This window comes from Cyprinus carpio, chromosome B5, assembly GCF_018340385.1.
Source record: "Cyprinus carpio isolate SPL01 chromosome B5, ASM1834038v1, whole genome shotgun sequence".
In the NCBI taxonomy this organism is placed as follows: domain Eukaryota; kingdom Metazoa; phylum Chordata; class Actinopteri; order Cypriniformes; family Cyprinidae; genus Cyprinus; species Cyprinus carpio.
In genome coordinates, this window is record NC_056601.1 from 19,960,405 (window position 1) to 19,986,728 (window position 26,324).

The 26,324-nt window shown below is 35.7% G+C and overlaps 2 protein-coding genes and 1 long non-coding RNA gene across 9 annotated transcripts in view; 1 reads left to right on the forward strand and 2 right to left on the reverse strand.

The window, feature by feature from the left end:
• The window catches only part of LOC109086437 (regulator of G-protein signaling 3-like), a 37,209-nt gene extending 32,820 nt beyond the window's left edge, over positions 1 to 4,389 (reverse strand). The window contains exons 1-3 of one of the 2 annotated variants that reach the window (XM_042724805.1): positions 4,223 to 4,389; positions 2,489 to 2,668; positions 721 to 887 (exon numbers count right to left, since the gene is read on the reverse strand). In XM_042724805.1, coding sequence (XP_042580739.1) covers positions 721 to 887; positions 2,489 to 2,668; positions 4,223 to 4,269 — 394 coding nt within the window. In that variant the 5' untranslated portion in view covers positions 4,270 to 4,389. The remainder of the gene's footprint in view (positions 1 to 720; positions 888 to 2,488; positions 2,669 to 4,222) is intronic. The other variant, XM_042724804.1, reaches the window with a different exon arrangement.
• Positions 4,390 to 6,638: 2,249 nt separating this feature from the next.
• Positions 6,639 to 26,324, reverse strand: part of dnm1b (dynamin 1b) — a 30,750-nt gene continuing 11,064 nt past the window's right edge. Inside the window, exons 11-23 of one of the 6 annotated variants that reach the window (XM_019100857.2) lie at positions 25,560 to 25,646; positions 25,387 to 25,457; positions 24,268 to 24,319; positions 23,143 to 23,154; positions 21,859 to 21,972; positions 14,066 to 14,175; positions 12,759 to 12,870; positions 12,580 to 12,591; positions 12,229 to 12,399; positions 11,839 to 12,080; positions 10,720 to 10,917; positions 9,942 to 9,978; positions 6,639 to 7,878 (exon numbers count right to left, since the gene is read on the reverse strand). In XM_019100857.2, coding sequence (XP_018956402.1) covers positions 9,957 to 9,978; positions 10,720 to 10,917; positions 11,839 to 12,080; positions 12,229 to 12,399; positions 12,580 to 12,591; positions 12,759 to 12,870; positions 14,066 to 14,175; positions 21,859 to 21,972; positions 23,143 to 23,154; positions 24,268 to 24,319; positions 25,387 to 25,457; positions 25,560 to 25,646 — 1,203 coding nt within the window. In that variant the 3' untranslated portion in view covers positions 6,639 to 7,878; positions 9,942 to 9,956. Of the gene's footprint in view, positions 7,879 to 9,941; positions 9,979 to 10,719; positions 10,918 to 11,838; positions 12,081 to 12,228; positions 12,403 to 12,579; positions 12,592 to 12,758; positions 12,871 to 14,065; positions 14,176 to 21,858; positions 21,973 to 23,142; positions 23,155 to 24,267; positions 24,320 to 25,386; positions 25,458 to 25,559; positions 25,647 to 26,324 lie in introns of all 6 variants that reach the window. The other 5 variants (XM_019100846.2, XM_019100814.2, XM_019100803.2 and 2 more) reach the window with 5 other exon arrangements.
• LOC122137488 lies at positions 19,324 to 20,692 on the forward strand. Its single transcript, XR_006154890.1, has 2 exons — positions 19,324 to 19,841; positions 20,256 to 20,692. It is a non-coding gene; the product is annotated as an uncharacterized LOC122137488 (long non-coding RNA).

Here is a 26,324-nt window from a genome sequence, read left to right on the forward strand (position 1 = left end):
ATAGCCCTAATAAAGTCAGAGTCAAATGTATACAGTATTATGCAGTATTTATAAGTTCAAAATTTAAACAAACAAAAAAAAAAGTGTGTTGGGACCCAAAATCTCACACACAATTTTAATGAATTGATTTATTTTTTTTATTTTTAATAATGATAACTTTTAATAATTGTAATGCACTCTAGCTGAATAAACCTCACATTTTTAAACTGTAGTGTACATTTATATGTATATGTATTTATTTATTTGATAACTTTTAATCAACTTAGTGCATCCATTCTGAATAAAAGTATTTAAAACCTTACTGACCACAGTTTTTAATTAATTAATTAATTAATTAATTTCTATATTTGTTTTATTTTAACCATGGTAATAGTCTGTGGTCTTATAGGATATGCTTCAAAAATATGCAAATATCTTATTATGTGAACTGATAATTAATAATCTCTCATTATCAAGCTAAAAAAAAATTTTTGAAGCTTTTAATTAAAGTTCTAAAATTTTACAGATGAAAGGGAGTCCCTGAGTCTGAAAAAGGATGAAAACTCCATGAATTATTTCCTTTTTGCTGAGAGAAACAGTTACTTTATGGACAGATTAGTTTGGTCTGAGCATTTCAACACTGCCATCTAGTGGCACACAGTGCACAATATCAGAGAATCCGTGCATCTCCATCAGAATGGAGCTTAATTCTAATGTGTAATCAGATGAACAATCACTCACCTTTTCCTCTGAAACCAGACGGGTGAATTTTCCTCCTCTTTTTGGGTGCAGATCCTGTATTGTCCTTTACCACAGTTTTGACCACTGAGGCCACTTTAACTTGAGCAGATGAACTTTGGCTGACAGCTTTCGCCCAGTTCCTCTCAGCAGGTCTAACAGCACTGAGACTGCAGGAATCACAGGATGAAACAAAAATATGAACAAACTGAGAAAAATGCATGTCTACATAAGCAGTTCTAAACTTATTTAACTTCAGTACTCTTATTTTTTCACCCTATCAGAACAGATCTGCAACCCATTTTTGGGTTGTGAATCACAACAAAAAAAAGAGAACCACTGATCTACATGATATAAATATGTGAACATTTTTATATGAATAGATGTACGAGCTCCTTAACTGTAATCCCCACTATTCATTGGCTTTCCTTACACAAAGAAAATATATTTCTGTATAAATTAAGGATCAATAATATATATTGAAAATATAAAGAAGAATAATTTCATAATACATAAGGAATTTCTTTATATATGGAAAAATTCTAAAATGTTAATGTTTGTTTTCAGTAAACACTTTTTTCAGACATATTATAACACATATAACCAATGTGAATTGGTTCATTATAACCAATGAAGTCATAAACGTTTATGAATCTGTGCTCAGCTTTATGTAAAACCATGTGATAAATCATGAAAGAGAAGTTGAGTGTTTCAGTATTACATGAAAAAATGTTGAGCTGTTTTTAAATTCATTTCTACATATATTTTTTAAACATATCAATATACACTGGTCTATGCATATAAGAAAAATATAATATAGCTAGTTGGAAATGTATTATTAAATATATTGCATTATATTTTCCAGTATATTGCCATGTATTTTTGTTTCGTGAAGGATTCTATTATTCGTATTTGTTTGATATTACTTTGTGACTGTTAACACAAATTATAACCATAGACAGTAAAAGAAATGGACACAGCGACCCCATTGGAACTCAATTGAGACAAGTGAAGCCCGTTTTTAGCGATTTTTAGCACTTCCGTTTCTGACGCGCAGACTCAAACTAAGCTTGATGACGTCAGCAACCTGTCTGACAGATGTAAATCTTCTAGTAGCTGTGCGTGCAAACTGCCATCGTTAATCTTGCAGAGACGGCGAGCTTGAGCGGGGAGTTCTTTGGCGTGAGTGAGCAATAGAAACAGATCAGATTAATTATTTTGTATAGTATTTTAAAATGTAACGTCAGTACGCCATATCTCTTGACGTCTCCCCGATTGCCTGCGAGCTTCTCCTCCTGTCTGTACGGTAATTTCTCTACTGTGCGACAGAGAGTCGAGTGGTTATGACGCAATCGTTAGCCTATTTTTACAAAAACTGCTTCTACGGGGCCATAATGTAACATAGAAGGTAATGGAGCCCTTTATACATTGTCGTGTATCTTTAGAAATAAATAATGGACAAATGGAGTCTTTAAACGCCTCAGACGTAAAGTTATTCGCTGTCAAAGTGACGCCAAAATGAATGGGAGTCAATGGGATGCTAACGCAAGTGAAGTTCTGCTACAAGATGGCGGCACGCGGCCGACTTCAACTTCCGGTCGACTTCCTTCCCCCTGATTATAACACATGGATCATGCATTATTCTACTGGTCTGCTGTAACGGTTAATCAGTAGACAGTGGGTAATGTTGTGTGGTTTGTTTTGATACGGTCAGGCAGCATTAAACAGAAACATTCCATTCATGTGCATTTTATGTGTTTAGGTTCTTTACTTTGCCTGCTGGCTCACGGCCAATGGCTTTTTGTCCCTGACAGATCTGATGTGTGCCACTGAAGATCTCCTCTCTCTGCTGTCTGTAGGCCTGGTTCTTTCTCTACACAGCTTCTTTGTTGACGGCCCCTTGGGTAGGAATGGATCCTGTAGCCGAAGAGATTCCCTGTGAAGTCTGTTCCTGTGGGCACAGCCGGAGGTGTTACATGGTTAGTGCGCTCGCTTCTGACATGAATTCTGATGACAGAGTGATAGACGAGCAAACCCAGCAGGAAGCTCTCAAATGATCTCAATTCTCTCAAAAAAGCTGATTAACTCCAACAATGAAGAAGCCCTGTCAAGAGTCGCCAGAGCTAAACTGACATGAACGTCACAATACTTTAACATGAATTTGATGTATGAGGCTGGTGTTCCTCTTGATCATTTGCTTATGATTTAATAACATTTCAGAAATTTAAACAAAGAGTTTCAATGATTAGTTTTAATTAAGGTTTTCTGAACATGCTGAAGGAAATCGCTTCTGACAGCCCAGCAGTATATCAGGTGCTTGCAGCAGTGGGAGGTCAGAGGTCACAGTTCAGCACACAAAACTGCATCTTACTAAATTGAAATTGTACTCAGAATTTATGTTTTATTACTTTTACAAATTTGAATTCTAAAACATTTAACACATCTGCCTTTAATAACTGGAATTTCAAACTGATTAAAAAAAGTATTGATTACACTAGATTAAAAAAATATCAAAGCGTACAGCATATTTGCATTTACATTTATTCATTCAGCAGACGCTTTAGTCCAAAGTGATTTACAATTGAGGAATACAACAATCTTATTTGAATTAAAGATTACAAGTGCTCACTTTTCATGGAATACATTTCACAAACCGAGGTTTGTTAAGTCTTAAATGATCAAATATGCATATTGTTATACACAAAAGACAATTTGCGAATATGCAAGTATGCATTGTACAACACAATTAATTATATGACAGACAGAGATAGATAGATAGATAGATAGATAGATAGATAGATAGATAGATAGATAGATAGATAGATAGATAGATAGATAGATAGATAGATAGATAGATAGATAGATGCACTGTAATAGTTAAACTATTCCTAATATGCTATGAATGATTACTAATGTACATGTAAACATGGATCATACCGTGTTTTAAGATACGAGTGATATTCCAATGAGATTAATAATAAAAAAAAATTGTGCCACTGACTGTATATTGTTTTGTTAATTAACAGCGTTCAGCTTTTCAAATAATATGCAATTGATTGTTGTGCTGTTGAAAAGTGTTGTTTCTGTCAGCAGAGGTAACTTAAACTTGAAATCTTCACAGCTTCATCGTGTAATCATGAACTTGCGCGCTTCGGTGATCACAGACTAGCGGCTGAGCCTCGACAGCCCTTCAGTTCCTCACAATGGACTGCGTTAAAAGAACCATGTACTGCTTGAGATTACATGCTGTTTTAATCAGCTTGAAAAAATTGCAGTATTTCAAGCTGCAGAATTAAGAAATAAAATAACCAATTACGACTAAGTTTCTTCCATGTTCCGTCATTCCATAAACCGCCATAACTTTACACTGGCGCCAGCTTATATTACACTGCATATATATAGGAATCTGTGAACTTAGTTAACTGTCTGTATTTAGGGGGTTCTCGGGAGGCGTTTCCAAACGTAACCCGAACATATTCCACAGCCGAAGGTCATTTACACTTACCTTTCTCTGATGTCCATATTTTGCGAGTGTTGTCTGCTATAATCCATCTTCTTTACAAACACAAATTCCCAGCTATTATGTTTATATTTCCCAGCTCTGAGTCTGACATTCAAACTGCAGAAACTCCCCCCATCCCGCTCTGAAGAGGAAGTGTGTGTGGTGCGCCGCAGACGCGCTGGATGGATCTCTCCACCAATCCGAGAGCTGCATTTGAAACGCACGGAGTTTGACTGCGTTTACACAAATGTCTTAAACTCAAGGAAAAGTATTTGCCCCAAGGGAGTAACTGTTCTTTGCACAGTAGTTATATTCCTTCTTTTACAATATTTCTGCTGGGTTCCAGTCATCCAAAACTATGTTTGTGTACTTTTTTATTGTGTATGCAATTTTTTTAGCTCCAAGTTTGTTTGTTTGTTTTTTTTTTACAGTATTTCAAGTATTTCTTGTTTTCCTTCACTAACAGACTAGGTTGTGTTTTTTTCAAGTGAGGAACAGCAGTGTGTTTAACTACCACTGAAGACGTTACCGTTGCCAGGTGTCCAGGAAGAATTTAACTTTTTTCATTCTCCCTCTGGACTGTTAGCCAAGTACACAGTAACGTATGTAAATGGAAGTCACAGTACAGTTTGTTCCCTTGCAAAACAGATTTCTTTGTTTGTCTGTCACATTTTGTTGTTCATTTTTAGTTTCTAACTTTTAATCTCCATTTTTTTATCTTCTCAATTTTTTATCTTGTGTCTTTTAATCTCAGTATGATTTTATGTCACAATTTGACTTTATTTCCTTTTTAAACTTTTTTATTTATACTCTGAGGTTGAAAAGCCTTCTGTAAAGAAACAATTAAACAGTAAAATGTTTTCAGTTACCTAAAAAAGGTCTTAAATATTAGGTTACACTGTAAACAAGTCATAATATTACCACTGTCTTTTTGCAGCAATAGTTCTTCAGCTATTAACAGTTCACAATTAAGTGACATAAAAAAGGCAAAACAAAAGAAAGGCTTGTCACTAAACAAGGACGTAACGACACATGGGATGTGGCCCATTTTAATATGAAAGCACTCATTTGAGTAACTAGTCAGAGAGATCTTCACTTGGAAATGATTTCTTAAAATTAATACATTTCTTAAAATGTTTTAGTGAAAAAATTGTATGTATCTACTTTGATTTGGAAAATGGAAGAGCCATTTTTTACAGCGAAATGACATCATACTAAAAAGTAAAGGTGAGGTTTTTCATTGCTAATCCAAATTTAAGAGGCATAATTGGAGAGCAAGTAGTACTGAAAAACATTTTTGTATTGTAAGTACAAGTAATTTTTCAGTATGCTGTAATAAAAGATCACATTTTGGTCATACAACAGCAGAAACTGACACAGTTGTTAAAAAAGAAACAAAAAGAACAACAAAATTTGCCAGGCAAGCAAAGAACACAGTTTTGCGATGCAAAAAAAAAAAAACCTATGACTTCCATTGACATACACTGTGCTTGGCTAAATTGGCTGGTATTAGCCTATATATAATTACAGGAAAAAATCTAGTTTTTACTGTCATATACAGCACACCTCCTCCCTCGTGCAAAGCACTCTTGCTGTATTATTTCTATTGATGAAACAACAACATTATGTATTGCTGACCCACTTAACATAAAGCCACACACTGTGAGTCAAGCACTAAATATCTGACTCCAGCTGAGACTGGAGGTGAATGAGAACTGCATTACACTGATGTCCAGTGTGGAAGCAGTTTCCCTGATTAGCAATTCATATCACTGCAGCTAAATGCAGATCAAAATTGAGTGCTGTAAAGCATATTGTGAATCAGCCAAAAGGGGTTGAAAATGATTAAAATAACTAAAGGAAAACTCCAAATTTGTTTGTTCACATATTTTTCCTCTCTATTAAGTGGGGTATTTTCAAAAGCCATCTGGTCTTTAAAAACAGGCAGGAAATTTGTGCTTTACAAAGTTATCTGTAGTCTACATCGACTGCACAGAGTATTTATTGGTAATTACGGAATTCCCATCAACATATAATTTCCTCAGCTAAAGCAGATGAACTGGTTTTGAACCTCTAAGAGGGTCAGTTGTGCTCAGCAGATATCCATTTATAAAGCAGATTCATATTTGAATTGCACTTCACAAATAACAAAAGTGATGGAAAGTGATAGCAGACATTTGAACCTAACAGAACAGACATCAATGGAAAGCTTATTTATTCAACTTCATATGATGTATAAATGACCCTTATGACTGGTTTTGTGGTCCAGGGTCACATATATAAATAACAAATAGGGCGAGTAGTTACACTTTTCACTCCAGTGAATATTTCTCAGGCTTTCTGAAAGTCAGTTTTAAACCTTGAAGTGTTGAATGTAAAGTACATTAATAAAAATCCCAAAACAAAACAAACGTCACTGTTATCTTCCACACAAAGACACTTTAATTTCAGCACAATGCACTGGCCAGTTTATGACACCAGACCACAATAAGATACATATGGCAGCAGTAAGATTCACACACACACCCATTCCACGACAGAGTGGAGATTTTGGTGTTGCCCGCAGACCCCTCCATATACAGTATGTATATACACACACATACTAACCATGAACTTGTATTTTACAATCAGTTCATTTTCAATACAATGACTTCATTATCAATACCTAGGAAATGTACAAGTCGATACAAGGCAACAGAAGCACAACTCCCAGAGATGCACAACAAATAAACATCAACACAGTAACAGAATCTGTTCATCATATACTCAGTCAGAACAGATGCTATATTCATTTAAACTCATGTCAGGGTATGAAGGATTCTTGAATTTATTCAGCAATAACATTTCAACCGCTGACAGATTAATTTACCAACCATTCTCTTTGGTTGGACATTTTCCACTACTGCATCAACAAATAAATAAATCGCACCAACTTGAAAGTATCACATAAACATAATTCTGAGACATTTTTCATACCAGACACTTCATAATTTATATATATAATATATGTACATTTCAATCAGACAGGATTTATTATTTTGCTAGGGAAAACACAAGAGACATTGTGGCCAAAACAAACACTGTGGGATCAAATAACATTCAAACTTTCAGGAAGAATACATTCACACACAGAACCACATAACAAGTGCAAAAATCATGAAGTTTATTTTGTGTATCTGCTATCATGTATACTGGCGTGCAGACAGGAATGTAAGCTTACACCTTTAGCTCGTGTGACACCTCTATATAGATCAAGTCGACATTGACTAGTGTGTAAACACAAACACCACACAGCATCTTCAGTATAATTAACATTGCAGTGACTTTATATGTTGACAAGTCCACACTGGGCGTATTATTCAGAAGCCCATTACAATGTGATTAGTGTATATAGTACAGACAGAGGGAATGAGCTTCCCGCATTCTTCATTTATCTTTCGGACTTTTCTTTCAGCCGCTTCACACGTACTTGCTGCTGCAGTAATGCTCTGCATTCAGCCATCCCAGGATGCACTTGGCCAGAGGAAAAGCACAGAGAAAGAGAGGCGGTGGAGAGACAGAAAGAGAGGAGGAGGAGGAGGAGAAAGGACGATTGGTTCTAAGAGTCAAATGAAGGATGTGGATTCTCACTGTGAGAAGGGCTTCCTTTGTTTGGACGGCTAAAAGACAAAAAAGAACAACAAATAAAACAAAAAAAAGGAAAAAAAGCTTGGGAAATGAGAACATGGATAGTAGGAAGAATGGCTTTGTCAATGTCAAGTGGGTATGATGGCTTGTTTTTGTTCACTTAAGTTAATATTAGCACTTGTGAATATGATGGTGATGACAAATGTGAAATATATCTATATCAAATATATATATATTTATTTTCTCTTTTTTTAGATAGAATTTAACAGCTCCAGTTATGAGAAAATTAGTGTATATTTTTTTCCTTCTGCGGAATAATGCATGTGTGAGAATCATTGTCGAGAAACATAATTGTGTTCCAGCATTTTTTTTAAATTGAAACCAGTTCTGAATATGAATCGATTCTAGCTTAATTTTTTTTGTATGATTTACTGTTAACGCTTTTAATGTAAATCAATATCAGAAAGGTGCAATATAACATTCAGACATTAATAGGGACTATGTTAAATCGGAGAATCTCAAAAACTTGTTAAAACGTGGTTATTATCTAAAAATAAATTAAAATTAAAAAAAAGTTTTATATAAGGCAATATAAAAATCCAGAAGAGTAAGATGCAGCTTGTTCATTGTTAAGAAATATGACTGCAACATTGAATTTAACTAAGCAGTAGGGCAAGTATCATGGTATTTTTTAAGAAAAACATGCAGGTCACGTTTATTCGGGGGTTAAGAACTGGTCAGATGCTGGTTAAGGCTTAGTGGTTGCTAATAAAGACGATAACATGCCAGTGTCATCTAGCATCTATGTGAATAAATACTGAAGCAAACTGTGAAATAGGCTGGTACATGGACAATCCCTGTGCATTTTATAACTAGTGTTCTTCATTCCTAAATACAGGATATATGCTGGTAATGGAATACAATGGCACCACATCTGCGCTCATGTGAATGTGAACGGTATACAGTTATTAGACCAATTTATAATATTCCAGGTGTATAATTGGGGAAGAGTAAATACTCTTTCAAGTAAATGTGAAGTGTATGTGGACTGTGCTTGTGTGGTCAGTGGTTTTCCTCTGTCTGCTGATCGCCAGTGTTAATGCTCAGTGAGCGAGTCTCTGTTGGATCTGGTGAGGGAGGCTGGCGCTCTCCGATCAGAGATGACAACAGACAGATTGATGGACGCAGATGTATAAACAGGAGGACAGACAGACAACAGGGGAAAAGACACACAATTAGGAACAACACAAAAGAACATGAAGACAAAGGCAGTAACAATGAACTCTGAAAATGAACATATACTGTATGACACACAAGGTGGATTCATCAGAGATTCATGAACTACTAATGACATGTTATTAAACACCTACAGGAATAATAAATCAGACTATAATGTATAATTTAGTTTAAAAAAAAAAATATCCCCTCAGGATAGCTGGCGCTCGTTCGAACAAGCAGTTTTATCCGGTAAAGCGAATGACTAGAGGCCTTGGGGCCGAAACGTTCTCAACCTATTCTCAAACTTTTATAGCATATGTCCTATATTTAGGAACCAATTCACCTGGGCTTGATGTTTCACAAGTAATCTACATGCAAGTTAGCAAAGCCATTACCCAAAATAAAACAAAATTATAACAATACAAAAAAAAAAAAAACACACATTAAAAAAAAAAAAAAAAAAAATAAAGAAATTACACTAAATTATAATAATAGAAAAGTATCAGGAACACACATCATACAAAAACAAAAACAGCATGTCATACACCAAGTATTAAGAAAAACCAATATGTGTTAAGGGATCTATATGCCCCAAGTTAACATTTTTAAATTATTATTAATTTTAAAACCATGTTAATTTAAATACAACTATTGCTAGAACTAAATCTAAATCTCTTCCTTATAAAATTAACTGGCAGTTCTAAGCATAGTTTAAATTAGGACATTAGAAAAATGAAATACTCTGAACAAATGAATTGACAGTAATAGACAGCCTGGTATACTCATGGTGTTAGGGAACAGCAGATGTTAACACATTTAAAGATGGAACCATGCAAGGACGTGCTGATGTCACATAGGGACAATATGTCGGACATACCATTTGCGTAACTCCTCATTGGTCACTGATAGAAATTCTGAAACAATAATGGGAATCATTGTGGAAGGGATTTAGTGGGACTGTGTTTGACGAGAACATGGGTCGACAGAAAAGAGGCAATGGGAGGAAGCAAAAATGTATTATCTCCATGGTTTGTCCCATTTAACTGGTCAATTTTCCTCACATTTTCCTCCCAAACATGTATATTATGAGAGAATGATCTCACAAAGCTGATGCACTGATGTTACTACACAGCACAAACAATACATGAACTGAATGATTTAAAACAATGTTTGAAGGAATATGCACATGGCAGGGAGATTGAGAAAGAAAACCAGCATAGTTGAAAAAATGTGTGAGTGGTTTGTTAGTGCAGGTCTCTGAGTTGGACTGTATGTAGGAGTGTGTGAGCTGAGAAAAAGTAATGGATTGTGACAGGCGAGAGAAGAAGAAATAGCAGGAAGAGTGTTACTGATCTGTCTTTCTTGTGTTAAAGACCAGGGATCAGGTCAGGGCAGAAGGGCTGTAAAGGGTGTAAATGGAGGGTAGTTTGTAGATCATTGCTCTCATCACCATTAACACTTGTGTTACTCCCCACAGTTCTCATTTAAATACATTCTATGGCCACTAGGCTGTATTTAATTCAGTTAAATATTTCAAAGACCCCCTTTCATTTGCATGTGCACCATCTGAAGAATTACACTGGAACATTATTACTTTTGTTTATATATTATGTTTTCCATAATTACTGTATGAATAAACTTCTTCTCTGACTCACCTTGGGACACCTGGTGGGGCACGGTTGGGACGAGAGGGGACCTGAGGCGGGGGGCCGCCAAAGGGGTCAGGAGAGGCTCCGGGTCTGGATGGCACAGGAGGTGCTCCAGCGGTAGGGGGTCCTGGGGCAGTGCGTCCACCTGGACGAGGGGGCCCAGGTGGGGCCCGACGCTGGGGAGTGGGACTAGACATTGGAGATCTGTTGAGAAAATAAAGATATTTTTATTTTGGCTTGAGAATCAGGGAACAGTTTGAAGGTCCAAATTGCAGTTTCAATGCAGCTTCAAAGGATTGACCCTAGCCAAGGATTAAGGGTCTTATCTAGCAAAACAATCAGTCATTTTCTAAAAAAAAAAATAATAATAATTTTATATACTTTTCAACCACAAATCTTTTCCAACATGCATGAAGTCATGGATGTGCAAGGCAGAGCTAGTGAAAGACGAGCATTTGTGGTTAAAAAGTATATAAATTGTTTTGTTTTGTTTTTTAGAAAATGACTGATTGTTTCACTGCCTGGGATTGTGTAGAGCCCTTTGAAGCTGCACTGAAACTGCAATTTGGACCTTCAAGCTGGTCCCCTTTGAAGTCCACTATATGGAGAAAAATCCTGAAATGTTGTCCTCAAAAATCTTAATTTCTTTTCAACTGAAGAAAGAAAGACATGGGGGTGAGTAAATTATCAGTACATTTTAATCCTGGAGTAAACTAATCCTTTAAAACATCTAAATTTCCAGCTTTTAAAATTATTTCAATCTTAAAACTACTTAAAACCTCAAAACTTTTTATGTTTTTAAAACTACTTTGATCTTAAAACTACTTTAAACCATAAAACTTAAACAGGCTTATTAAGACAATACCAAATAATACAATACCAAACAAATATTAAAGACCTCGTGAAATCAAAATCAGTGTTTTGTGAACAAATGATGGTTTAACTGGGCTAGGATAAAGTAAAGGCAATTGGCTATTCAAAAATGATCTTTGATACATTTCACCTCAATTTCCTGAAATACTGAGCAAATGAAAAGCAATATTCAAATTCTTAATTAAAAAGTAAGTGTACACTGAGACTCACATTAAAACATTGCTTATTTAATACAAATTTTTGACACAGTACCTGCGTCCTGAAGGTCCTCCTTGTACCTGCAGCCAGGAGTCATCCACCGGCGGGGGCATGGCAGTGGAGACGGTGGTGGTGCTGATGTCCCCGATGATGTTGAGGGCCTCTTTCAGAGCGTGGTACATGCGCAGCATTTCCTCCCTGTGCTGAGCCTGTTCTGCTGACTCCTCCATCAGAGAGTTCTGGTCTCCACATGAGTACAAGTTAGCCAGCAATTCAGCATGGATGAATTCCTTAGTCTATGGGAAGAGGAAGTAAGGAAGCAGACTAAGAAAAAGTGCCGTGCCAGCTGTATTTGCATGGAACTGCAGGTCTAAGAAACATCCAGTAAGAAACTAACTTACATATTCCTATTTGATAGCAAACATCATGGTAAACACAGCTTACGTTGTTGATCATGAGATGCATGATGGTCTTGGGCATGAGGTCGCGCACAGTCTTGTTGACAATGGCCATGTAGGAATCCACAAGGTTCCTGATGGTCTCCACCTGCCTCTCAAGCTGAGGATCCATGGAGTGCATAAAGCCATCTGAGCCGTTCTCCTCACTAGCATCACTCTGCTGAGGACCAGCAAGACATATTTGTGAGGAACAAAGAGTGGAATAATGAATCAAATTAAATTAAAAGTGGTGGAGTTTACGCCATCATTTTGTAAAATACAACACATACTCATATTCATAGAGGAATGCATATGACAGATTTGGAAGACAGAAAAATCAGTCAGAGGAAAAACTTACCTTCTCTTTATCCTGCAGATGTAGCAAAGAAAGCACAATAAGTTGATTGAGTTAGTAAGCTATCAATGTTTGTTAGAATCGCATTGGTGACTGGTTATACATGTGGTAGCTGTTGCAGCATAGTAATGAGTTAATAAGTTAATATGACTGAGAGATGATCAGTGGAAGCATTCACGTACAGTGATGCGCTCTGGGTAAACTCCAGCTCGAAGGAAGGACGCCTTCCAGCTGTCCACCTCCTCCTGAGTGTCGCAAGCCAACTCAAGCTGCCTGTAGTCTTTATACACGTTCCTGAGACAACAGTCCAACAACATGCACGAGCAATGAGTCATATTATGTTTACGAAATAAAAATGTAGATGAGATGTAAAAAAAAAAAAAAAAAAAAAAAAAGAGATGTAAATTGTATAGATGTGACCCTGGAGCACAAAACCAGTCATAAGTAGCACAAGTATATTTGTAGTAATAGCCAACAATACATTTTATGGGTCAAAATTATCATTTTTTTAATGCCAAAAATTACAAGAATATTAAGTAAAGATCATGTTCCATGAGAATATTTTGTAAATGTCCTACCATAAATATATCAAAACTTGATTTTTGATTAGTTATATGCATTGCTTAGAAATTCATTTGGACAACTTTAAATACGATTTTATCAATATTTTGATTATATTTCGATATTTTGCACCCTCAGATTTTCAAATAGTTGTATCTCAGCCAAAAACTGTCCTATCGTAACAAACCATACATCAGTGGAAAGCCTATTTATTCAGCTTTCAGAGAAGAATCCAGGTCCAGGGTCACAAATCAGTATTAAATTATTATATAAATATCTATTATAAATGTTTATTATATCTGTTAATGTTTATTATACATGCATCTAATCAGCATATTACAAAGATCTCTGAAGGATCATAGGACACTGGATTAATGAAGCTGAAAATTCAGCTTTGCCATCATAATACGTTCCATTATAAAATATATTCAAATAAAAAACAGCTATTTTAAATTGTGTTAACTTAAGAGAATTGTAGCGCTCCAAACAGGAAAAAAGAAATCATTTAACTGCAGGTGTGTAGAGCCAATGGAATAATTGAAAATGAAAAAGAAGGTGGCTAGCCTCACACTGAATCCAGTTCAGACTGGAAAAGTCTACTAAAACATTTTTTTTTTTTTTTTTTTAAATTGCATAGTGCAAAAAGTGCAGAGTGCATGCGAGTTAAAAACGAAAAGACATGAGCAAGCAGACCTTTCAGCGCATTGCTATTATTTTTAACTCACATGCACTCTGCACTTATTGCACGATTTATGTTTATAAAAAAAATAAAAAATAAAATTTGTAGACTTTTCCAGTCTGTATTGGATTCAGTGTGCAGCTAGCCACCTTCTTGTTCAGTTTATATTCAGATTAATTTTGCATTAAGTATATAAATGTATTTCTTTATTTTTGAAAGCTCTGCAGTGAGCAAAATATTTTTTCTAACCTTTGTTCGGTGTTAAAGAGAGCAAACACGTGCTTGCTGGACATGAAACTCTTCTCTATATCTCTGAGCTTCAGGTTGTCCAATGGCAGCATGTACTTCTTCTCTTTCTCCTGCAGAGGGCAATGAGCACAATTAAAAAGTTAATAAACAAAGCAAAAGAAAACACAAGATCAGGGACTGTCTACTAAAGAGTTGTATCTGCTGAACCTGTATTTCCTTTAACTATATGGCAAAAGCAAAATATAATACTTAAAGGAGTCCTATTATGCTTTTTTACAAATCCTTGATTTTGTTTTGTGGGTGTACCAGAACAGGCTCTCATACTAGGTTGTTCGAAAAACACATGATTTTTCACATATTTTACATTATTACAACACCTTTCTCCCCAGTCTGGCATGAACGGCTCAAATAGTTCCTGTATCAAATGAAGGCTTCTGAAATACGAAATGCGATGTGATTGGTTAGCTGGTGTAACCAGTGTGTGTTGTGATTGGCTCCACTTGGCACCTGGCACCCTTACCATAGCCGCCTGCGAGCTTTAGTTTAAATATTGCGTCAAAATCAAATCAATTTGAGAGCGATTTAAACCCGGATGATTGTAACCACTCTAAGTTCGTCTGCCTTGGGAAAGCTAGTGTGTCTCCAACATAGTGATAACACTCGTTGTCTTCTCTAGTGCAGCTCAACCAGGTTTCATCCCATTCGTCAGTCTTTGTGATATCACAAATCCCGGAAAATATGCGTTGTAGTCTAAACGAGTTGTTCATCATAGTTTTTGAAAAGTAATTCTGTTAAATAAAATATCTCCTTTTGAAGTGGACTTTGAGCTTTGTAACTCTGCAGATCTTTTTTTATGCTCAAACAGCAACATTACAGACTAACTGAAGTTGAAAAGTGAAAAAGCATAATAGGACCCCTTTAAACTGCTAGCCTAGCACTCTTTTATGAGTGCATAAATCTGTATGAACACGTTTAGAAATTCAGAGGAATTAAATAACAGTTAGTGCTTACATGTCGGTCCCATCAGCTATAACACTAAAGGGTTAATAAGTACTTGTGATGTGAGTATTGATTCCACACTGGAAGTCTGCAATGGCACAGTAAGTATCATGCTTTATGACTCACACACTTAATCAGTAACACACCAGCTGGAGATGGAAATCCTGTATAAAGTGAATTAAACTCTGCTCTTAAAGATTAAAGTATGTGTTTTTCTCCGATACCTAAAGGGGACAGAAAAATGTTAATTTGTCATTCTGATTGATGCTTATCCCTTTTGAATACAAAAGTGAGAGCAGAGAGATGTGTAGGAGGAGGAGAGGGAGTGAAGATGAAAACACAGTGTGAAGCATCCACATATTAATAGAGTAACCTACTTACAAACCACCAGAGGAATGCATTTCAGGATCAACACAAAATGATCTGTATCAGCTATACTTAACAACACTTGATGTCAGCACTCTATTATAAAGATATGATACAAATATAAAAACTACAATGTAGCAACAATATTCACATGTATATCAGTTATTGTTGTGGCAAATAAAAAGTACTCAAAGTCTTAATGTGGTGTAAAAACATGAAATATAAATGTAAAGAATATTTTTCACGGATAGTCCAACTTATAGCTATACAGCAGCTGCTTTAAAATATAGTGTAGTTTTCATAAATAAGATCCATTTGGCAATGATGTAGTGATGTAGTGTAACAAGTGCTGCATTACTGTTTTTTAAACTCAGGTGTGAAAGGGTTTATATATTTGATATATATATATTTGCATCTTAAAGAATAATCAAACACATAAAAAGACAATAAGCATAGTGAACTGCTTTGCTCAATCAGATAATCAGTTATCAGATTTTTTATTGTTCCTTTAAATAGCTTTGTTGTAATTGTAAAATATTTTTCTTAGTGGATTGATGCAAAACACTTTCTTTTAAAAGGGAAACTGTACTGTAGTTTAACTACTTTCAATTATTAGTAACTTAACAATCACCAGATCCTCTTGTCTGATCTCTCATTGCTGGGCATCACAGGGATTCCACTTCGCTGGTTTGAATCCTATCTCACTGGTAGGTCTTTCAGGGTGGCTTGGGGAGAGGAGGTATCCAAAGCACATCAACTTGTCACTGGGGTTCCTCAGGGATCAGTTCTTGGACCCCTCCTCTTCTCCATATACACGACATCACTGGGTCCGAACATACAGGCACATGGCTTCTCCTTCCATTGCTATACTGATGATACACAGCTCTATCTCTCATTTCAACCAAATGATCCAACGGTAGCTGCACGGATCTCAGGCTGCCTCGCAGACATCTCGGCATGGATGAAAGAACATCACCTACAGCTCAACCTTTCTCCATCCAGCTAGGTTCTTCTACAATTATCCCATCAACTTCAGTCAGAAATCTTGGTGTAACCTTTGATGACCAGCTGACCTTCAAAGACCACATTGCAAAGACTGCTTGATCTTGCAGGTTTGCATTGCACAGCATCAGAAAGATCAGGCCCTTTCTAACGGAGCATGATGCACAACTTCTTGTCCAGGCCCTTGTCATTTCTAGGCTGGACTACTGCGAAGCTCTTCTGGCTGGACTTCCATCAAGCACAATCAAACCTCTACAAATGATTCAGAATGCAGCGGCACAACTGCACGTCTTTAATGAGCCCATGTTACACCTCTCTTTATCTCCTTGCACTGGCTACCGGTTGCGACTCGCATCAAGTTCAAGACATTGATGCTTGCATATAGAACAGCCACAGGCTCAGCACCCGCCTACTTCCACTGACTACTACGAATCTACATCCCCTCCAGAAGTCTGAGATCCGCTAGTGAGCGACGCCTCGTGGTACCATCACTAAGAGGCTCAAAATCACTTTCCAGAACATTCTCGTTCCCCATTCCTGGCTGGTGGAATGATCTTCCCACCCCATCTGAAATGCGGAATCCCTGACAATTTTCAAGCGACAGCTGAAAACTCATCTCTTCCGAAGCTACTTGATTTCATCATTAAAAAATTAAAATTAAAAAAAAAAACAATTGCCTTTCTCTTTATTTATTCCTTCTCTTTCTAGCTTGTACTTATTTGAACAATGTCTAAAACTTAGTATTACAAGCACTTCCTGTGTCTGTTTGCCTCTTTAAGAAGAACCGCTTTATGTATCCCCCAATTGTAAGTCACTTTGGAAATAAGCTTCTGCAAAATGACTAAATGTAAATGTAAATGTTAAGGAGTTAGTTTCATCTTATCCCATTCCTCATCTCTCTTTTCTTCATGCAGTCTTCTTTCAGCTGTCTGCCCCCCCACCCCAAAAAAAAACCCTCAAAAGAAGGCAGTGCCTCTCTTAGACCAGCATTCATAGTCTATGGTTCAATAATTTAGCCTGAAATTTATGATAATTTTCCTCCACTGCAACATATCCAGAAATAACAGACTTTAGAGAGACTCCCAAGTCTGGGGAAACAAAAGGGTTGAATCACATGCAGAGTCTCATAAAATCACAGAAGATGCCTGTGTATGTAGCGTTCAGGAACAGATGTATTTGCTTTTTTAGTGAATGATCAGTACACATATAAAGATGACTGTACCAATGCTATGATTAATTTAAAGAGTAAACATATTGTATGTGTTAACATTAATATTATGACTCAAAATAATCATGTAATCAAAATAAGCTGTTAAAAGATGTACATTTCAATTGGAACCTCTTGTTTCTTTGATCAAAAATATAAATACTACAAACACTTATAAATGTCACTCATATATAAGGTAAGATATTAACTGGGCGTGTTAATATATTAATTAAACACAATTCATTTTTTGATTCTAACAGTATGTTTAAAAATAATAATAATAATAATAATAAAATAATGTAAAAAAGTTAAAATATTTCTCATATTGTATTTTAAGCTAGAATATTTTAATATATTAATAATTATTTTAATATATAATGCTTTAAAAAAGGGAATATTAGTTAATGCTAGTTAATGGATAAAGTAATATTACCTAACAAAGAGCAAAAATAATAATTTGTTACATTATCTAAGATTCTTTGTTTACATTAATTAGTAACAGAACAACTGTTCATTGTTAGTTCAAATTAGCTAAGGTCCATTAATATCAACAGAAATTATTTTTTATTTTATTAATGTTTGGTAAATGTTGCAATTAACATTAATTAAGATTATTAATTAGTAGTTAATGTTAGCTAATGTAGTAAATGGTACCTTAATTTAAAGTATTACTACATTTTATTAATAATAGTATATAAATCAGAATTTCATATTGTGGCCCCAGTGGAAGTTTGTAAGGCACTAGTGAGTCCTGGCACTTTGGTTGAGAACAAATTATTTAAATTAATATCCATTTTTATTCTGTACATCATAATGGTTTGACACCTTAATGCACTTACAATAATTTCCAGAATTTAATATATTAATAAAAATACCAACTATAAATGTTCAAAACCGAAGAATGTATGAATGTAATCTACAAATAGCCTTCCATTGTAACTGCATTGCTGTAAACACATATGTGCTTGTTTTTACAACTAATGAGCGAGTCTAAATGATTGTCTGTGGTAATTGCCGGCAAGCCAAAGATGCTACTGATACAGCTGACCTTATCTTGAACCCAGAACATTCCTTTAACAACCTCAGAAATTCAGATCGGCTTCAGAACCGCTGACAGAGCAGACGGAGTCGTCTTGTGACAATAAACTTTCCATCTAAACTGCCAGTTTCAGAGATTAATGTCCACAAAAACCAATGGAAGGGGAGCCCCTGACCCCAAGGATGGATCAAACGGCATGAGAATGATTAATGCCTCTTGTTTATAGGTCACCACCATGTCACCATCTCCACATTTAATAAGAACCCTCTTGCATTTCAGAGGAACATTCTGTGGTGAGCCCTAACTTCTGAAGCACCTCGTCTATAGGCATGTTTTAAAACACCAAAATGCATGTGTGTAATGGTTAGGGGGTTGTAAGCCAGTATAAAGAGCCCTTTATCCAGTACGAGCAGAGGAAGTGAGCTTCAGAATAAATATCAGCATGAAGAGAGGTACAGACCACAGGACGACACATCTGGAGATATTACAATTCCATCTCCATGCCAAGAAATTCAACCAGCAACACCACCCACACCTTCACACACACATAAACACACACAGATGTCAGAAATACATCTCAAAGCAAATGTTAAGTCTGACAGGTCTTCATCAGTACCAGCTTTCCTCGTCTTACTCTTTTGTAACCTCTGACCTTTAACTTCCTGTTTAACAAGAAAAGAAACATAAAATTAAGGCGGGGGGAAAACGGGAAAAAGCTCCACCTCTCTCTCTCCCTCCTTTCAGCTCTTCCAGGAGTCAAAAGTCTGCCACGTCGATTCTGAAAAATCCACATTTGAAAGTACGAAAGATGCTGTGTGTTACAAACGAATGCTGCATATCTTATTTTGTTTATCTGTTTTCAAAGACTCTGCTCCTAATCTAAGATGGATTTTCTGAGTCGACGGGGGTGAAAGGGCCAGGAAACCCAACGCCTCTTGTCATCCACATTCTTCGCCTTCTCGTACCACCATCAAACACTCAGAGGTTTTAAAGGACCCTCCTCTCCTTCTCCCCCACTCACCTAACACTCTTTTGGCATCTCACACACTCGGACGTCCAGAGAAAAAGAGAGACAGAAGGAGAAAAGGAAGGATGAAGGTTTTCGGAGGACGATCGGAACATCTAATGCCAAATCTGACTGGCACAGATGCACGAACTTTGAGGTATTTCTTGTCCCTTTAAAGTATTTATCATTTGCGTGGTAGAAACAGATCTGAACATCTGAAGTTAAGGAGGGACAATGGGCTAGATGGATATTATCACACAGCTAGGCAAACTGAAATGGATATATGAATACTAAAATATATCAATAATAGATGTGATATTACCGCAACAGCATTTGAGAGGGAATTCGAAATCAGTGGTCAATAATAAACAGTAACTTTCTCATCTCCAATTTTCCATGCTCTCTTCCAAAAAAAAAAAAAAACTAAAAAATTTGGGTAACAGAATATTTGCTTTGTGTGAAAGGGTGTGGTGATACTCACAAAACGTTATGTTCATAGACACAGTTTAATATGTGCATGTACATTGTGTACGTTGTGATGATTAATGTTTTGTACACATTCATTCCTTAGTACTGTTGGACTCATCTCATCTCCCCGTGAAGCGTCATGCCTGCCCCGCTTTCCCAGTGTTCAGACTACCTGTTCAGGGCGTAGAGATTGTACAGTAGTCTGCACATTGGTTAGGCTGTGTGGGGGGTGCACAGTTCTGTTCATCAACAGTCTCGTCATCATGTCTCTGTACGTCTTCCCATGGAAATGTGCATGCCTTCATGTGCTAAGTAATGTCTGTGTATTTAAGCGTCTTTGGGGAAGCGGATTACACAGCAAGGTTAGCTAAATCTGACAAAACTTTCCCAGGAGACATTTAGAGATCTCCTCTGCAGAAAAATCAATAAAGTTATGCAAATAAAGTTAAAGAAATAATGCTTATCTGTTTATTTATGTTTATTTTTTTTTTTTTTATTAATTCTAAAAAAAACTCTCACTCTGTTTGCAAGTTCTATTGACACACACACAAAAAAAAAAAAATATATATATATATATATATATATACACACACACACATATGCATGTATCTATCTATCTATCTATCTATCTATAGTGCATGTGAAATAAATATTTTATTACTCTTCTATAGACATTTTTGATTGCTTCTATTGTCCTCATTTGTAAGTCGCTTTGGATAAAAGCATCTGCTAAATGTCTAAATGTAAATGTAGACATTTAATGTTTTATATAACGATAGTTGATATATATGTGTATATATAGTGTTATATATAAAACAACAGATGCCTATAGTAACGTAGAAAGAAAGAAAGAAAGAAAGAAAGAAAGAAAGAAAGAAAGAAAGAAAGAAAGAAAGAAAGAAAAAAATTTTACTTGATGGAAAGTGAAATGATGATTTGATGGAAAATAAAAGTCTTTTCTCTGTATGTAATTGTCATTGTTTGGACTCTTATTTCATCCACTTGGACCACAAGGAAATTGTTTTGGCATAAGCAGGACATAACTGTGGTTTTTAAAAATGAGGAGATTAAATGAAAAAACAATTATATACAAAATGGGTATTTTTTTCTAAACAGTAAGTCATTTTGGACCAGGAACTCCTTTGTTTTAAAAGGACTTTCTCTGCATGCTTAAACTAACTAGAGCAAGGGCTTTTGGGAAGTGTTGGACCAAAATCTGGTATGTTTGGTAATGAAAACCATATGCCACCTTCCCAACCCCCAGAGCAGCCCTCCCACCAGCCCCTGGTCTGCTTCTCCTCATGCCTCCGGTCTGGACTGACAGTGGGGGTAGGGCGGGGGTCACGACGGTACCGTAACACCTGTGATTGATCAGACCGCCAAGACGGCAAAATGCCTGGCCATTACAGAACAAAAAGAAACAGAACTAATGCACTCATTTCTACTGTATGACCTCATCCGTCTCAATTCTCTTTTCCTGGATCCGGAGTTGCGGTGCATTTACAGCATGCGTTACTGGTAGGATAAGATGCTTTCATTGTGAAATAGACTAAATATAGCCTTACTTCTGGTGGAAATAATACTAAAATACAGAGCCCAGTATATGAAAAGAAATCAAGGCTGCTACAGGTCGACCGGCCCTGTAGAGATTATACTGTGAGTCGCTTCAGATAAAAGCACTGCTAAATGAATAGCAGGGCACTCACCTCATCATCTTTGTACCAGGACAGATTCTCAGCGGTCAGGACAAACCAGTATTCCTTGGCTCCTCCTTTCATGATGCCGATATTATTGATGGTCAGCCAACCCTTTCTGATCACCTAGACAAAGGCAAAGAAATGGGATGTAGAGGATAATGTACTGTTAAGACAAATATATCAATAAATGGACAAGAAATCAATAATGAAGAGGAACTTGCACTGTTATGTAAGAAATCATTTGGGAAAATGACCAATTATGCATTTTAATTATCATTATACACAAATATCTGAATGCAGAATGCTGTGATTGACCAATCAGAATCAAGTGTTCCAGAACTCAATATAATAAATTTGAAAGCAATGTGAATGCGATTGTGGGATTTCACAGAAAAACAAATTAAAAGATCATTGCAAATACAGTGGGGTCCAAAAGCCTGCAACCATTAGTCAAAAACCTATGCAGTTAAAAAATTTGGGGAAGAGTAAGATTTTTTTTTAATTAATATATTTATTCAGAACTGATCTCAGTCAAAATGATGTCAAACAAATACTGTCCTTTTCAAGGAATCATGGAAGTGTATCCTGGTTTCCACAAAATAAAAAGAGCAAAACAGAAAAGTTATTTTAAATTGTAATAATATTTCACAATATTGCTGGTTTATTATTTTTATTATTATTAAAAAATATATAAATGTTAATAACTTATTAAAAATAAATCAGCATTACAATTTAAATAAATTGTTTTCACAGTTTCACAGTTTTTAAGCATTTGGTATGCTTTTTTAAAACTCTTTATTTTCAGGTGTAAATGTAAAAAATCAATTTCTCCAAATGTTATACTGTGATTGACTATTGTACGCTTTCAGGATTTACTGTTATTACATCAGGAAGTCTTATTTTTACCAGTAACCTAGAGTGCATTCAAGGTGTACTATATTTGTTCAGAACATTTGTTCTCTGAGAAAGGAACCCATGAACGTCACGTCTCTAGGAGTTGAGCTGCAGCTCTCTGGGGTGCAATGGGTTTGCACTGGAAACCTTATTTAGTTCCACAGCAGCCTCTCCAGTGCAAAAGCACTCAACTTTATCAGAAAAGGTCAGGATAAACTAATGATCATAAAAAGTTATTTGTGTTTTCGTTTTAAACAAATACACCATAATGAGGACCATAATAATCAACATGCAATGCTATTTTTTTAAATCCATTTTATATTAAAAGGCCAAAGTGCTTTAGCAGACACAAACACACACACAGACACACCAAAGAGGTCACAGTCAATCCACACTTACCATTATCTCATCCTGAGGCGCGTTGGCATAGCAACAGTAGCGAAGCAAAGACAGGGTTTAAGATAGGTAATTATAAACTGGAAAAGGCAGCACTGAGACTAGACTAGATGTACAGAATACAAAAGTAGCAGAAAGATGCTAGGATAGTTCCTTAACTAGATCACAGCACTAACACAAGACATACAAAAAAAACCTAAACAGAACATGCTGTAAGATAATTCATGATATTCATGATGAATAACAACAGATATCATGCTACATATATTTAGAAATTTAAAAACTACTGGAAAATGCTTAATAAAATTCAGTCTAAAAAAATTAGCTCTTGAAGATTTTTTTGTTTGTTTGTTTGTATGTTTTTTTAAAACAGATCACATATTAAATATCAGTTCTTATAATTTTATTAATTGAATTCAGCATAGTTTTAAAAGTTAAACAAAAAATGGGGCTTCTCTCTTTTTACAAGATGATTTGATTTTGACAGAAACCTTTCTATCATACATTTCTATAGCTTCACATTTTGGATGTAGTCTTCTACGGTATACTAGAGGATATATGTATCAGATATACAGTAATTGCATGGTCAGTCTAGATGTTATTTAATAACTGATTAGGAATTGAAGAGTTCGTTTGCAAAAACAGATAGTTTTGCTTTTAAAATGTTTAAAAATCTTTTTTTTTTTTCTGCATTCCAATAAATATAAATCAAACTGCAGTCGTGTTGTTTTGATGAAATAATAATAACTAAAAAAATACAGCTAACTAACACAATAAAGCACAATAAAAACATGATAACACAATAAAAAAACATGATTTATGAAAATTAATTTAGAGTTATCGTTGTGTTATTCATGTTTGCCAGTGGCTAATGAAGCACTTTTTTCAACCAAGCACTTCCTAATTGTTTCTTACTTTTAAAGAGCATTTTACAAAACAACACCCACCATTGTTCTCAATAATTAAAATCTCATAAAATGACAGAGACTGAGTGATGCGGTGTCCAATTATAGTCCTGCGTCTGCTGTTTCTTCATAAGCAATGTTTGAGTGAGGCAGCAAACATCTGTCCAGGCTGTGTGATGATGCACGCAGGACGCAGCATCTGTTCATTCTGGCTTGTGCTTACCTGATTGCCAGCAGCCTTTTTCTTATTCATCTGACTGCTTCTCTGCTGGGCACTGAAGTGATACACAGAAAAAAATATATATAAATATATCTGTAAAGAGCATAAAACAAATGGAACTTATTTATATCTAATAGCCACAAGACCATTTGGCATTGAGTTTGAATTTTGGGGGTCATTGCCAAAAAACTGATGTCACCATCTGACCTCCTAAGGGCTGGAATACACTACAGAATTAAAAAAACTAAACATTTTGCACTTGCCAACTTTGGTCATCATGCACTAAATGACTGACAATCACACACTATTGCTTTTAAGTCATTCCCAACACAACAAACTCACAGAATCTTGACTCACTTCTAAGAGATGCATTATAAATGAAAATAATATGTCCATTAGATCGGATGGAATTCGTCTAAAGCTAAAAAAAACTGGAGTTGGTGTCCATCATACACCGCCTGGTTTTCTTTGAACATGGTCATCTCCGACTGCTGACTGACTCTGACTCTCGGCAGCTAGCATCAAATTGTCCAGACTGCAAATCCAGGCAAAGATCTGTACAAAAGTAGTGTAGTGTATTCCAACCTTTAGTTAACTACCTTTACCAGTTAAATTGCAAAAGCTGGAAAACAGAATGGCATATGCTGGTCCACATATTAGGCTATTATCAATCTCACAATAGGACAAACCAGCCACATGTGGTGATCAGATTCAATAATAAATTCCATGGATTTGATTCTGCCAAAGGATTTATAAAGGTCGAAACTGATAGAAGATTAGAATATGAACTAAGATGTATGGCGAACAGACACTTTTAAGCTGCAAAATGACTGTACAGTCACATTAAGGCTGTCTATTTGAATCAGTCTGTAGATCTACTGTGCATATCTAGAGATCACAGAGGACACAATCTCTGTCTATCATCACTGCGCCTTTGAAATAGGCTCTCAGCCTTAGCTCATTTAATGATGGTTCTTTAGTCTTCTGAATTGCTCTACAGAAAGCAGTCATTGAATGACATTTTTCAGTATTAGTTTCAATGAACCCGGTGATCTCCTCACAGTTATGTTGGAGTGTTAGTAAATGAAGTAAATGCTAGTAAATGGTTAACAATGTTCTTACTTTGCAAAACCGATGAAATCCTCATGATTGGTGTTCATGTATGCTAACTCGATGTCAATTAGCAACATGACCTAATGGCAGGAAAAGAATACACATGTCACTACTTATTTTTCAGTTGAAGCTATAGCTTGGTTTTACCTCATGAGTTTGTATATGTAAGGGTTAGCAGGTACCTGATTCTTGGTGCGACTCTCTCGATCTCGGATGTGCTGGGTGATGATCCTCTCCATTTCCTCTCTAAGCATGGGGTACTGAGCCAGCTGTCCCAAAAAAAAACAAAAAAACATACTGGATCAACTACAACGGCTGAGACAATAAGCTTATTGTTCAAGCAAATCTTATTATTGCAGACAAATGGAAAAGGGATTATCAGTTCATGAATGGAGCTCACGGAAAAACTTGACTGAATGATATTCTCCCCACAGTTAAAATAATAAATTCTTAAATGCATGAAGACAATGAATCCTAATGTAAAAATAATCATTTAATTGCTGGAAAACAGTTTTGCATTATTTAGCTGACAATTAACCAAATCCCCCATTCTCATTATTACAATGTGTCTTGATTTTTATTTATTTTTTATAAATGAAATGTATTCTGGGAAATGCAATATTTCACAATGTATTTAAACAATGTATATTTTTGAAAACTAATTAATCATATTTAATTACTTTCTTAAATTAATGAATTAAAAAATAATAATAATATTTTATTCAGGGGTTAAATATGACCTGTACATGTTCTTGACTAAAATTCACTCAAAGTGGCATCATATAGGGTTATATACAGTATATGGAAAATTGAAACATGAATTTGGTGTCAGGAAGATTATTTAATGTTTTTGAAAGAAGTCGCTTACCCAACACTGCATTTATTTGATCAGAAATAAAGTGAAACACTAATAATGTGATTACAATTTAAACCCACAATCTAACCTT